Source organism: Orcinus orca, chromosome 3, assembly GCF_937001465.1.
Source record: "Orcinus orca chromosome 3, mOrcOrc1.1, whole genome shotgun sequence".
Taxonomy (NCBI): Eukaryota; Metazoa; Chordata; class Mammalia; order Artiodactyla; family Delphinidae; genus Orcinus; species Orcinus orca.
In genome coordinates, this window is record NC_064561.1 from 152,850,928 (window position 1) to 152,865,517 (window position 14,590).

At 42.0% G+C, this 14,590-nt stretch overlaps 1 protein-coding gene across 2 annotated transcripts in view; it reads left to right on the forward strand.

The window, feature by feature from the left end:
* Positions 1–5,497: 5,497 nt before the first annotated feature.
* The window catches only part of C9 (complement C9), a 46,183-nt gene continuing 37,090 nt past the window's right edge, over positions 5,498–14,590 (forward strand). For both annotated transcript variants that reach the window (XM_033421227.2, XM_033421229.2), the window contains exon 1: positions 5,498–5,611. In XM_033421227.2, the coding sequence (XP_033277118.1) occupies positions 5,535–5,611 (77 nt within the window). In that variant the 5' untranslated portion in view covers positions 5,498–5,534. The remainder of the gene's footprint in view (positions 5,612–14,590) is intronic.

Here is a 14,590-nt window from a genome sequence, read left to right on the forward strand (position 1 = left end):
TGTGGCCTCTCCCGTCGCGGAGCACAGGCTCCGGACGCACACACCAAGCGGCCATGGCTCACGGGCCCAGCCACTCCGCAGCATGTGGGATCTTCCCAGACCGGGGCACGAACCCGTGTCCCCTGCATCGGCAGGCGGACTCTCAACCACAGCGCCACCAGGGAAGCCCCTTCTCTCCTCTTATACTTCCTATAACCAATATGCTTACCATAAAATTGAATGAAAAAAAATTCAATCCCCTATTATATTTAGCTGGGTTTACATATCGTTAACTAATAAGTCTGTATATATTTTGGTCCTCAAATGCTAGTTTCTTTCTGTCAAAGTCCCAAGTTCCAGAAGCCAAATATACCTGAAGCAAGTGAAATCAACCAATCATTCAGTAACTATAAGTATGAAGTAACTGCTTAACATTTCATATACTGTCAGAATATTAATGCAATAAAAGACAAAGATGATTTTGAGATATAGAAACAGAAAAACAAGGCAGGTGGTGACTCATTAATGAAATAAGGGATATAAGAAGAGCTTCCTTGACAGGGGCAGGGAAAGAATTACGCATCTGATTTTAGACATGGCAAGTTCAACTTATGGACAAATTAAAATCCACCTGGAGATTTCTTAGAACTACTCGAAGATTGTTAAGCTGGAAAGTAACACAATAAGCTTTACAGTTTTGAAAATTATTGCTTCTAGATATCTATACTTTCAAAATAAGAACTCAGAAGATTTTGGTAAAGGAACGTCAACAGACCACCCTTTGAGACTTCTGGTTCTAAATGATAGGTTTACCCTTAAAGCGTAGGTAAGAAAAGTAGGTAGATATTGAGAAGTGAAGAAGACAGAGGACAGACCCCCCTGGGGAATAGTACAATCTGCATGATGGACAAGGGAGAGGAGCTAACGATTGAGAAGCAGAAGAACAGGAAATGTTGTATCACAAAAGCCAAAGGAACAGAGAATTTTAAAGCATAAGAGCGGCCAGTAGGGTCAAATGCCTCTATGAGACAAAGATAGGGCCAAAACATGTACCTCAAATTTAGCAGTAAGGAGGTCTTCAATGGAATAAAAGGCAGGCTGCAATAAGTTGAAGGTAAAGGAAGAACCATGTAGTAAAGGAAGAAAATTGATACAGACTGCAAAAGTTTGGCTGGCAAGGGTGGTAGCAATGAGAAAAAAATCAAAGAATTCAGTAGAACTCTATAAAGATAAAAGAGATTTGAGCATATGCACAAGGCTGAGGAGAAGAAATTGATCAAACTGAAGAAATGGAGGATATAAGGGAAAGCACAGCTAATACAGCAGAATCCTGGCACGTCAAGAGGTAACTATAGAGCACCAGATTTTCCTAAACAAAAGCAAGCCTGCCCTTCTTCTGAGGTTTGATTGAGGTGCATGGAAGTTGACATGACAGGCACCCACTGGAAGCCAAAGTGTTTCTGAATTTCTCGGTAGAGCAAGAGGTGAAGGAGCCTTTAAGAGAAATGGAGAAAGAATCTGTCCAAAGTCCAATGAGTAAACAAAGATGAGTGTCCAACTCGATTTAGGCAGGGCAGCAGAAAACTGAACTGGTAGGACTGATCCCAGGATGAGAGTTTGTAGACGGTGGTCCAAGGGATGGAAGAGGTGCGAGGGGGTTGAGCTTGTGAGAAGGGCCCATTAATGGGCAGGGAATCCACACAGAGGAGGAAAGGAAAAGAAGCCAGCAAGAGGGTGTTAATCTGGGGGAAAATGGAGAAATCGAGGAGCTGGATGTCTCAGTAAAGCCAGAGAAAGGGGATGTTGAGAGTATTATGAGAGTGAGGTAGCTGAAAGAATTGGAAATTGTGGTCAGAGAAGAGATCATGGACGTTCTCAAGGTAAAGCTATGACAGGTGTTGGGATGAAGCTGAGCATGGCAGTGGGCTGAATTGAATTAAGACAACTATTGATAGAACTGATGAAATCAAGGCAGTGAGTATGGTGCCTTTAAGAATACTGAAATAACTAAAGTAAATGCTGGGTGTGAGTGGAGAGGGAGATTCTAACGTGATGTCAAAGCCTTCCGTGAAGGTAGGTGGTCAAGAGTGTTGGTAAACAGAAAGATAGGAGGTAACAGAGCCAGACTTTGTGAACTTCAAAAGAGAAAGGGACTGTGTGGAATCTTCTCTCAAAATGAAGTGCTGTAATGCAGTCAAGTGGTTCCCAAGTAGTTCCATGTGATTGTAAACAGATCTGAGCCACAGGAATCCTCGTTACTGTAAAGGGACAGCCAGACTTACATCACCCCATTGAGCTTCACAATAGCCCCAAAACCACTCCATAGAGAAATTCTCTCCCCTTTCTTGTAAAAGAGCTCAGCTGAGAATATTGTAATGAACAGGCACAGAACCAGCAGTGAAGAGAGCTGGAATCTGACGCTGCCTCTGCCCCTGGCTGTGTGACCTTGGATGTGTCACTTACCTGTCCTGGACATCACTTTCCCCACCTGTATTCATTCATTCATCTATTAATGCATATAACTTGCAATATCTATTGAAGCTTAATATGTGCTAGGCACAATCCTCGATGTTAAGGACCTAGCAGCAAGGAAAACACACCTAAGACCAAGGGGTCTACAGTGGACAGTCATCTCCAAGTTCTCCCTGTTCAAAGATTCTAATTATCTACAGCAAGTGCATGTGTTGTAAGTAAAAGCACAACAAGTCCATAGCATTGTAAGACACATGGATCTTTTGGGACTCAGCTAGAAGCCTATATGGAATGAGACAACTGTTCCCAACTTGAAATCTCTGGACCCTAAAAGGGAGTCCATGAAATTACTAATAATAAACTTTCAAAAAACTGATTCTACCACTTTAAAAGAGCCAAATGGAAATTTTGCTCAATGCATTTATATCACCTCAGTAAAAATTCAGGGTTTCTGCCTGATGGGCACACATCCTAATGTCCACGTGTGCATGCCTCTGCCTTAAAAATGGGGGAAAGTATTATTATTGTGCGATAAACATAATTTAACCTCGCAAAGTTCCCCAGCAAATTGAAACCAGTGGGGATTCTATTTTTTTTTTTTAACTTTAAAAGGCCCCTGAGTGGTGAAAACTTTGAGAACCCTCAACAGAGTGGGAAACCCTGGAATTAGAGTTTGAAGACATGGTTTATTCAAATCCCACCTCTGCCATTTCTTTACATGTCACCTTGCCTGTTGTTTCTCTGAGCTTCATCTGTAAGACTAGACTGAAAGCTTACCTTTTTTGGAGTTGAGAGGATTTAGTGAGGAATTTTATAGTTTCATGTTTCACATTACATAATTAGAATAATAACAACAGAACTGATGGATGAGCCTGAGATTCACCAAGTTCAAATTCTAGCTACTCACCACTGGGGGTGGGTGATGCTGGACAAACGATGTCATCTCAGTGCACCTCAGTTTCCTCAACTGTAAAATGGGTTATCTTGAGGATTACATGAGATTATGAATATATAACCTGGCATATTACACAAATTCCATAAACATTTATTCATTCTGTTCTTTGGAAGCCATTAAGTATTACACAAATTAAAAATGTTACCATTTTCACTGCTGTAGTCTTCATTTCCCTGAGATAAACACAAACCTCATTTCAAAACATGTCCTATACGTGATAGATGTTAAGGGCAAAGAAGAGTTAAAAGTGCTACAAAAATGTAAGACATACTATATTTTCATAATAATTATTATTATAGTATATTATTATTATACTTTACTGCTTCCATTACTTTGCTACATTACATTTTGCCTGAACCATGGAGAAAAAAATAAATATAACTTCTACAGAACAATTCAACATTCAAACCAGTCAGCGAAGAAACACCCCTATACTCCATTCCCCGCCTCCCGTGAGTCAGTCTCCAAGGAGAGAGGTGATTTTTCAATCTCCAGTCACATCTAATTGTGAAGTCAATTATCATGAAGTCTAATCAATTAGCATTAAGTCTAATTAGCATAAAGCATCGTTGTACCCTGCCTGCTTCCAAGTCCTTCTTTCCATACATATCCTGGCAGGGTTCAGAGAGGCCCTGTAAGAGAGGGGGCTCAGCATTCTTCCATTATATCTGACAGATTCCTACCGTATCTGGATACAGCCTACTTGTCATGTGCAAAGATTCCCAAGAAGTGTCTTGTTGCATAGATTTATTCATCGATGTAGTTATAAGTGTCGCCGCACACATTTGAATCACCTTATTACTTGGCAACTGCATGACCTACATGTCGACCATGAAAATTGTCCACACAGCAGACTCAGGAACTGATGAAATTAGTCCCATTAGAGAGCTCTAGCCCTGCATAAAAAAAGAAAAAGAAAAGAGGAGGCAAGAAAGGGTGATAAGACGAGGTAATTTTACTCTAGGTAAGACCATTGAAAAGATCAAAAGGTAGGCAGTACTGGAAAAACTAGCTCTATATCTGTTATCGCCTCAACCCTACCCTCTATTTTGCTCGTCTTTGTATGTGCTAATGGTTGAAAATTGCCTATTTTTGATGAATGAATACTTATGAAGTCCCCTTAAGTGTTAGCGAATTTTTAAAAATCAATAACATACCGCATCTCATGTGTTTTTTCTCCAGGTAGTCATTTGAATTCTCGACCCTGACCGCACATTCGAATGACCCAGCAAGCTTTAAAAACTACTGATGCAGGGCCCCATCCCAGATCAATAATTAGTATCAGGTGGGAACGGTCAGGCACCAGTGTTTTTTCACAAGTCCCCAAGTCATTCTATTGTGCAACCAGTGTTTTAAAAGCCGCTGTGATGTCCCCATTTTCCGGTAATTCCAAAGTATCCTGCCCTTTCCACAAGTCCTGAAGAACATAAAAGTGAGGGGAAAAAATTCTTTCCGATGGGTTTAGAGCAAGTTATTCCATCTCAGACTCTATCTTGCTGACAGGTGTGTTTCTGAGATAAAGAGACCATATCCTTCTGGAAGATATTGGAAAGGCCTTAGGGAGGGTACCTGGATTCTTCAAAATGACCCACTCTACCTGTTAAAAAAAGCCAGGTTTGTAAATGCATTTTACACTTTGCCCATGTGGAAATAACCCACACAGCTCATCCTCAGATTGGAACATCTACGTCTGTGCCTCCGTTTCTGGTCGGTGCAATTCTTTTACTAATTTTGAGTTTCTGCCTCTATGAGAATCATCCAAAGACCTTTTTTCCCCCAAATTACACAGTCTCTTATCATCCCTTCCAGAGTCTCCCAAAATGAAAACCACCCGAGTTTTCTGTTTGCTTGGTTTTTTTTTTTTCAACACAGTACTGCTCTTAATCTCAGCCGTTTAGCATTCACAGGCCCCTTGCCTGAAGGTACAATTGATAAGTACATTCTTGGCCAAAACAGTAAGCCCAAGTTATGAAATGACTCTCCTCTGATTGGACTTTGGCACCCAGGAAGCCCAATCTGACAAAAGTTCTAAGCAAAAACAAACAATAATTGTTCCCCAGTCCTTTGCAAATAAATGTCTTCCAGGAACCATCTGGCCATTCCACTGGGAGCTGCCTAGCTAGAGCAGATGTCTACCAGCCGGAGGTTCGCCTTTGCAATATGCATTTTAGAAATAAGTCTCCTGAGAGCGGGGCCCACTCCCAGGTGAGTCGCTTTTCCCTTTGTCTCTGGAATTTCCCTGTAGGCTTCGATATTTCAGAGTTTACTTTAGTAGCAGAGCAGCAAAGCAGGTAAAACATTTTTACGCACATCGAGACATAGAGCCCCAGAATTTAAACTTTGAAAAAGGGTGAGAAAACGCCTGAGTGTGACTTTCAGAGTCTTCTGAGGATATCTGCTGCTGTTTCCAGGGATTTCTTTTAAACAAGGTATTCAAGTGTGAAGGCTGAGATAGTCTTCAAATACTGGACTTAGGAAACAAAGTTGGTTTTTACTAGCGTATAATAAACCTGGGTATATCAGTATCTAAGGTCTGAGAAGTTTAAATTTAAGGCAATAAATCTTTCCCTCACTCTGCCTCAGTGTCTAACACTCTTAACTATTGGCTACATCCTCCTTTTGCCCCACATCAGGCAAAGCTTAAGCATTTTGCTTCTCCTCCGTGACATCCCAAGTTGTATCCAGAGGCACACGTTTTGTCCTTAGGTTTAGGGTGGTATTTTCTTCCATTTGAGAAGAATCACCATGGTGCAGACCTGTTGGCCAGGCTTCCAGGAAAGACACTTTCTCTTCTTATGCTCTGATCCTAATTGGGAACATGAAGCCCACACCAAGCCCACCCAGGAGATAAACCAAGCAGACAAGATGTGCTCACTGACTGTCTACACTGTACCCAGAGTGGCTGGAGAACACACAGTCCTGTGTCATCTGATACAGCATGATCTCATCCGGTGATGGTATTAAAATATTCTGGCCTTTGACAATATAGCTGGGGGAAATTATCTACCCAAACACTGTCCCTCTGCCTGCTGTGACTGTGACCTGTATCCAATTTCCCTTTGGTCATTTGACTCTCGGTTTCACCAAATTCTATTTTGGACGCTAATGTCCATCTCAGGCACATTTTTGCCAGCCTCCCGACTGCAGTGGAGGCTGCCATTCTGCCTGGACCCCACCAGGCACGTGGTTTGCTCACAGGGTTGCATCTTCTAGGAGGGGGCACACAGAGGCACTCTACGGACCAGCCAGGGCTTGGGTGAAGTGCTCCACCAGGGTTTCCTTCATCCCATCACTTCCTCTTTCCACATTATTTAAGAAGCATTGTTCTAGGGCTTCCCTGGTGGCACAGTGGTTGAGAGTCTGCCTGCCGATGCAGGGGACACGGGTTCGTGCCCCGTTCCGGGAAGATCCCACATGTCGCGGAGCAGCTGGACCCGTGAGCCATGGCCGCTGAGCCTGTGCGTCCAGAGCCTGTGCTCTGCAACTGGAGAGGCCACAACAGTGAGAGGCCCACGTACCGCAAAAAAAAAAAAAAGAAGAAGCATTGTTCTATTCAGAAAATAATTGCATTTACTGGGCATCGGGTACAAAGGGGATCTGGGAAGGCAGTTACTGAAAGTGGCTTTAGCCCTCTTGTACTTACCCTGACCCTTTCTTAAGTTAAAAAAGTAATTTAAAAACCCGAATTCCTGGATTGTGACCTTTGCTCGTCAGAAAATGAGAGGCCATGAGGAAGGCTTCCGCTGCTTTGAAGTTTGGACCCCCTGGGTCCTGGCCACCCTCATCTGTTTCAGGGAGGACCAGAAAGCCCCCTTGGCTGCCCCCCAGCTCTGAGCAGCTGCACCTCTGGCTGGGATTTGGCTGCAATCACTCTCACTGCCATGCCCTCGGGAGTGTGGTAGGGTTGTCCCGCTCCAAACACTCTGTGCCCTGCCCTTTGATACAGGGTTGAGGTCAAACAGAGTGTTCAGACCAGCCATGAAGCAGGACACGCAGTTCAGCCACAGAACTGAGGTTTGCAAATGATTTTAAGATACAGATTTGATCAGAATGAAGCATTCCTCTGGAACCAGCCTTCCCAAGCTCAGGTTGAGGCACCAATACTTACTGACCAACTGTATAAATCTGGGCAACCTCTACGAATTGTTACTCAACATCTCTGTACCTTGGTTCCTTCCTCTGTTAAGATGGTGATTGTATTCATTTCCTAGTACCACAAACTGGGTGTCTTCAAAGAACGGAAATTTATTGTCTCACAGTTCTGGAGGCTACAGTCTGAAATCAAGGTGTCAGCAGGGCCACGCTTGCTCTGAAATTCTGGTGGGGGATCCTTCCTAGTCTCTGGTGGTGGCCAGCAATCTTTCACATTCCTAGGCTTGCAGCTACATCATTCTGATCTCTGCCTCTGTTATCACATGGCCATCCTCACATCCTCTCCTGTCTGTGCATGTCTGTCTGGCTCCAGATTTCCCCTTTTCAGAAGGACACCAGTCATACTGGATTAGGGTCCATCGTAATGAGCTCATTTTAACTTGATGACCTCCGTAAAGACCCTCTTTCCAAATGATGTCACATACTGAGGTACAGGGTATAGAACTTCAACATATCTTTTTGAGAGAACACAATTCAGCCCATAACAATGACAAGGAAAGTCCCTACCTAATAAGGTTCTACGTGAACATTAAATCTTTATACATGTTATACACTTACAACATCTGTGCTTGGCACACTGTAAGAACTGAATAAATGTGAAGTATTCCTTAAAATAATAATCTTGCTATTCCTTTCACTTTGATATGCTTTCTGGTTTAGGATAGGAGGGGATGGAATTACAGCTAGCCTTCGGGGGAGAGCACATGGCCACAGACATTGTATCTTAAGCCATTGCTACAATGAGCTATTGCAACTGCTGAACAGTTGGGGATTTCCAACAATCACTTGTTTGCAAACACAAGCATGCCCATGAGACTAGGTCATGAGGGGACATCATCTCTTACGTCTCTCAAGGTAGAATAGAAATGTGAAAAAACAAAAGCAAAAACAAACCCTGTACAAGTAGAGTAACAGCTCATAATATAGGTTCCAGAGCCAGGCAGTTGGGTTTGAGTTTGAGGTCCACAATTTACTAGCTGTGTGACCCTAAGCAAATTCCTTAACTTCTCTAAACCTGTTCCTAGCACCTGCACAATAGGAATAAAAATGTGACCTGCTGTGAAATCCCCGAGATAATAAATGCAATGTGCTTAGCACAGTGACAGGCAAGCTGGCTGTGAGTATAGCTATCGTTAGTTTCTTCCTTTTCATTTGTAAATAACAAAATATTTACCTGGTTCAAGGGTCAAAAAATATAACAAGTATACATTGAGAAGTCTTAATTTCCCTACTCCTAGCTTTTCATGAGATTTGTGTTATATGTAAAGTACTTAGATCACTCCCCATCTCCCACCTCACCCTTTCCCCACAGGGAATACCCTTTATTAATTTCCTGTATCTTTCCAGTATGTCTTTATGTGGATTAAAGCATGGAGCTAACTATAATCTTCCTCTTCCTCTTTCTTTCATAAAAGGTATCATATCATATATACTATCTTGTACTTTGCTTTTCTTCTTTTTACTTTGCAATATATCCTTGAGACCTTTCTGTATCAGTAGAAAAGGAACTTCCTCTTTCTCCTCACAAATGATTAATTTTCCATTGTCTGGATATACAGTTCAGATAACCGATTTTATTAACGAACATTTGGGTTGTTTCCAGTTTTGTATTATAAGCCATGTTGCAATGAATATCCTTATTCACATATCATTTTGCAAATGGATAATTGTACCTGAGGATTAATTCCGAGAAGTGATATAACTGGATCAAAAGGTATCGGCTTCAAGCTTTTGCTGAAATTGCCCCACAGTCCCGTGGGTGGGTATTATTTTACACTTTCGCCAGCAGAGTGTAAGAGTGCTTGTTTCTCCAAATCTTTGCCAATGGGAGCTCTAGGCCAACAGCTTGATATTTGCCAACTCATAGGTGAAAAATGGTATCTTTGAATAGTTTTAATTTGCCTTTCTCTTAATCAGGTTACACATCTTGTCATAAGTTTAAAGGCTATATGTATTTTGGGGGACAGTGAACGATCTATATTCTTTGCCCATTTTCCTATTGAGTCTCTTGTCTTTCACTTAGAGATTTCTATGATGACTTAGTATATTCGTCCTTTTTCTCTGGTATGAATTACAAACATCTTTCCCAGTTTGTCATTCATTTTCTGGCTGCATATGTGGGTGTTTATAGTTGTCATATTTATTTTATTCTTCGTTTTCTAATAGTTAAGGAATTCTAGACTGGGAGTTAGAAATCCAGAGAGTAGCTGAGTAGGTCACCTCTGGAGAGAAACTGCCTGGGTTTGAATCCCAACTCTGCCACCAAGTAGCTGCTGTGTAATCCGAGAAAAATTACTCACCATTTCTGTGGTTTAGTTTCTCATCTTTCAAGAATGATAATACTAGTAGAAGATATCTCATAGCGCTGATGTAAAAAGTTAAATGAGATAATGAATATAAAAGTTTAGAAGAGATCCTGACATAAACTAAGCACTCAGAAATGCTAGAAATTATCATTCAATTTATTTTAATCAAACTTAACAATCAGGAAAAATACCCAAACCCTCACTAAAGTTGGGAATAACTATTAAATTGAAAATGTCCAGGGAATTCTCTGGCTGTCCAGAGAATGGTAAGGACTCCATGCTTTCACTGCAGAGGGCATGGGGTTTGATCCCTAGTTGGCAAACTAAGATCCCACAAGCCACACGGTGTGGCCAAAAAAAAAAAAAAAAAAAAAAAGCAGAATTGAAAATATCCAAAATGTCAGTTTTTTTCTCCTTCTTTGGGTTGTATCCATCTGTGTTTTTAATATAAGTTAACAGATATTTGTTTATGAATTATTATTGGCCAAGTATGGTCTTTTTTATTCACCCATTTAATACAGGAAATATTTATTGTTTGCAACGTGGGCTGGACATTGCTTCGGGAGCTGTAGTGTAATGCAGAGCATGTAATTACCAAGGGTCTCTGCCCTCAGTGAGCTTACAGACTAGAGGAGAATATCAACAAGTAAATGGCAACTGCAATTCAACCAAGTTCTCTGAGTGAGGCCTGTGATGCTAAGGGCAACACGCTCCCCTGAGCCTAACCACTCACTTGTGCACTGGCTTCATCTGCTCCAGCCTCATCAAGGACTTTGCTCTTTTAATTCTGACCCCTCCCCTGCATTATCAGTATCTCCCTTTGTACCAAATCATTCCCATCAGCTTGCAGACATGTTGTAACATTTCCTTTAAATGTTGGCTCTGTCCTCAGACTTACTCAACACACCCACTCACTTCCAGCCTCATGGTGTGAAATATCATTTATATTCTGACAGCTCTCAAATTTGTGTCTATGATGATGATCTCTTTCCTGAGCCCAGTGTCCAATTACTTAGTCAACATCTCTTCTTGAAAATGTAACAAGCATCCCAAACTTAACATGTCCAGAACATACCTATTGATTTCTCTGCCCATCCTCATCCAACCTGAACTACTACTCAACAAGTTACTCACATAAAAACCGGGGAACAATACTTGACTCCTCTATTTGTGTCATTGCCACATGCAATGTAACTGCAGGTGCTGTTGGCCTTACCTCGAAAATATATCCCAAATCTACCCACTTCTCCGTGTCTCCACTGTGACCATTTTAGCCCAAATCACTATCCTTTCTGCCCTGCATCCACTCTTGTCCACTCCCCAATAGTCAACTCTCCACCCAAAAACCAGGGAAAGCTTTTGAAAATGTAAATCTAAGTGTTACTGTTGCTCTCATATTCCTCTAAGGATTCCCATCAAGCTCCGAATCAAATCCAACTTCCTCACTACAGCCTACAAGGCATGAGCTGCTGCTGCCTGTTCCTCCAGATGCACCTCACTCTCCTTTGTGGTCACTCTGCTCTGTTTGCTGTGCCTCCAACATGCCACCTCAGGGCCTTTGCACTTACTTTCCCCTAGCTTACAACACTCTTCTCCCAGATCCTCGCATAGATTCTCTCTGATATCATTCACATACTTAATCAAACAGCACCTCCCTGTTCTGGTCATTTTTACTGTGTAACAAACCATTACAAAACAGTAGCTTAAAATAAGACCAATTATTTCTTTGGTTCTTGAAGCAGGGAGTTGGCTGGGCTCAGTTGGGCGGTTGTCATGGGTCTCTCACATGGATGCAGGCAGATGGTGGCTGTGTCTGAGGTCATCATGACAACTTCTTCACTCACGTCTGTCACCTGGGCTGGGAAGACCCAAACAGCTGGGGGACTAGAGCAACTGAGTCTCCCTAGGAATCTCTCGTGTGTGTGTGTGTGTGTGTGTGTGTGTGTGTGTGTGTGTGTGTGCTCTCCACATGGTGGACTCAGGGTAGCTAGCTTCATACGTAGTGGTGAAAGGCTCCCAGAGCAAGTGTCTTTAGATAAACCAGCATGGGCTTCTCTAACCTAGACTTAAAAGGCATGCAGGCTCTCTTCCACTGCATTCTACTCCTCAAAAGCATTAACAAAGACCCTACCAGCCTCAAAAGGCAGACGCATAGACCCCATCTTTGATGAGCCTAATTTCAAAGAATTTGTGAACACGTTTGTAAAGCACCACACCTGCTCTGAGAGGGTCCTCTCACCACGCTCTATAAGAAACGCCCAGCCCTGTGGGGCTCCAGCGCAGCCCTAAGGCACTTTTTGTCCCCTTACCCTGGTTTATTTTCCTTCACAGCTCACATGTCTTAACTCATACTGCATGTTGTATTTCTTAGTATACTCTTTTATTGTATCTCACCCACTGGAGCGCAGGCTCCGTGATGGTCAGGATGTCGCCTTGTGGTCCCAGTTACCAGAACAATTCGTGACATAGAGCAGACCCTCCATAAATGTTACTGAATGTTGGCTCACTGGAAGCACATGAGAGAAGCTCTTGACTAAGACTTGGGAAACCAGAAAAGTCCTGAAATTTTAGAGTGTTGGCCACTGCTGTTATATTATCTCTTCACCTTGATGAATTGCAGGAGCTAAACAAACTGGCAGATCCATGGGTTAAAGATGCAGTCCTAATTAGCTTCTATTTCTCCACTCAAAGGAGCCACATTGTCTTATTTATTGACAAAAAGGTTCCTTCCTACAGCAGGTGTTTTCCTGCCTGGGCCCACCACAAAGTGTCCTGGGGTGTGAACTGCTCCTGAGGTTTTCTTTATCTAAAGTTGGAAACCTCTCTTCATGGCAGGGTGATGGGACCAGGTGTACATCAATGGCTCTTCATTCAATGCATTTCTGGTCCAGAGTTAGACCTCCTGCCATGTTGATGTACATCACTTTGATCTAGGAAATGACTTTCAAGCTGAGATTGAAACACTTGGAAATAGGCTTTACTTGATAAACACATTTCATCTACGAATCCAGAAAATGCTTCACAAATACTTCTCCACTCAGCCTAATAGCTCAGCAGGGTGAAAGGCAGGTGGTAAGCATTGTACATACACAGTCTTTGAGCTACAAAAGATTGTCTGTCTAGTGAGTCAAAGGGGCTGGGGAGGGGGTACTGGGCTCAGAAGGAGCTATCCAAGATCACTCACCCTCTTTCTTAATATTTATGGAATGCATTCATTTCAATAACATATTCCCCTTGCATAATCTATTATTTCCTCTTAATAATTGCCTCAAGTCCTGCCTTTATTTTGCCTCTAAATATCCAGGTACCTGGTGCAGTGAAGGCAAAACATCCAGGTGTTCCCACAATTTTCAATTTATTTTTGCCTAATTTGACAACATTTAGGTGTAAGCTTCAAAAATATATCCAGGCAAGAGCCAGATTGTCCAATTGCTGTGCTTTACCTGGAGCTGCTATATTTTAAAAATGTATTCTTAAATAAAAATGTAAATACATTCTTTAAAAATATATTCTGCTATATTTTAAATATATTCTTATTAACTTAATGTGTCTCCAAATGTCTACAAATCATCAGATTATTACATCCAGCAATTATTGGATAAGCCATGACCCTTTAGATTATTTCAAAGAGAATTTGAGTTGGTTGGTGGGGGGGAAGGCAGCACAGGAGAGAGAGCAAAATTGCAGTGAACTAGGAGTGGAGAGACATAGATTCTAAATCCAGTTTTGCTACTAACTGTCCAACTTTGAATAATTAGCATAATTCTCTGTTTTTAGTTTCCCACCTATAAAGTATAATACCTACAAAATTTACCCTCAGTGGTAGAATAAAGGTTTAATGAGAAAATGAGCTTTGGAAATTATCTAGTAAAACTAGTAGAAAACATAGGTATTGCTTAATCAAAAAACTTTTATGAGTGTTATGGGCTGAATTGTGTCCCTCCAAAATTTAAATGTTGAACTTCCAAACCCCAGACTTCAGAATGTGACTGTATTGGGGGTCATTGGGGCAGGCCCTAATCCAATACAACTGGTGTCTTTGAAAGAAGAGTAACTTTGAACACAGACATGTACTGAGGAAAGACCAAATGAAGATGCAGGAAGAAGATTGTCATCTGCAAGTCAAGAAGAGAGGCCTCAGAAGGGACCAACCCCACAGACACCTTGACCTCAGACTTCTAGCCTTCAGAATTGTGAGAAAATAAATTTCTGTTGTTTAAGCCTGTGATGCCTTGCAAGCAAATGAAAGAATACACCGAGCCTGCTATCTAGTGGGGTGTAAGTCCCACTCTGAGGGCAAGGGTGGGATCTGTGCAGACCTTCCCACAGGACCAGGTTGGATCATTCAGGAAATGAATCTAAATCACAATCTAGGAGGGCAGTAAGAGATCAAAGGCGAAGTTCTGGTGCTCTATTCTAAGTCCAAGGTGTGAGTCAAATATGTAAAAAAAAAAAAAAAAAAAAAGGAGTCCTGAAGTTAGAAGGAAGGGAATTAGTGTGCACATTGTTAATATGGGGCTATTATTAATGTGACGGATGTTAGAGAATCATATACAGGCAGTGTCAGTATCATTCGAGCAGGGTCCTGGTCACTGATGTGTGAGACAGATGAACAGCCTTTCTGATCGGCCCCCTTCACTGACTGGGCTCTCGGCTTGCCCACCAAAGGACTGTAACTCACTCTGCAGTATTTGCAGTGAGTTTTACCTTCCATACATGATCCCCC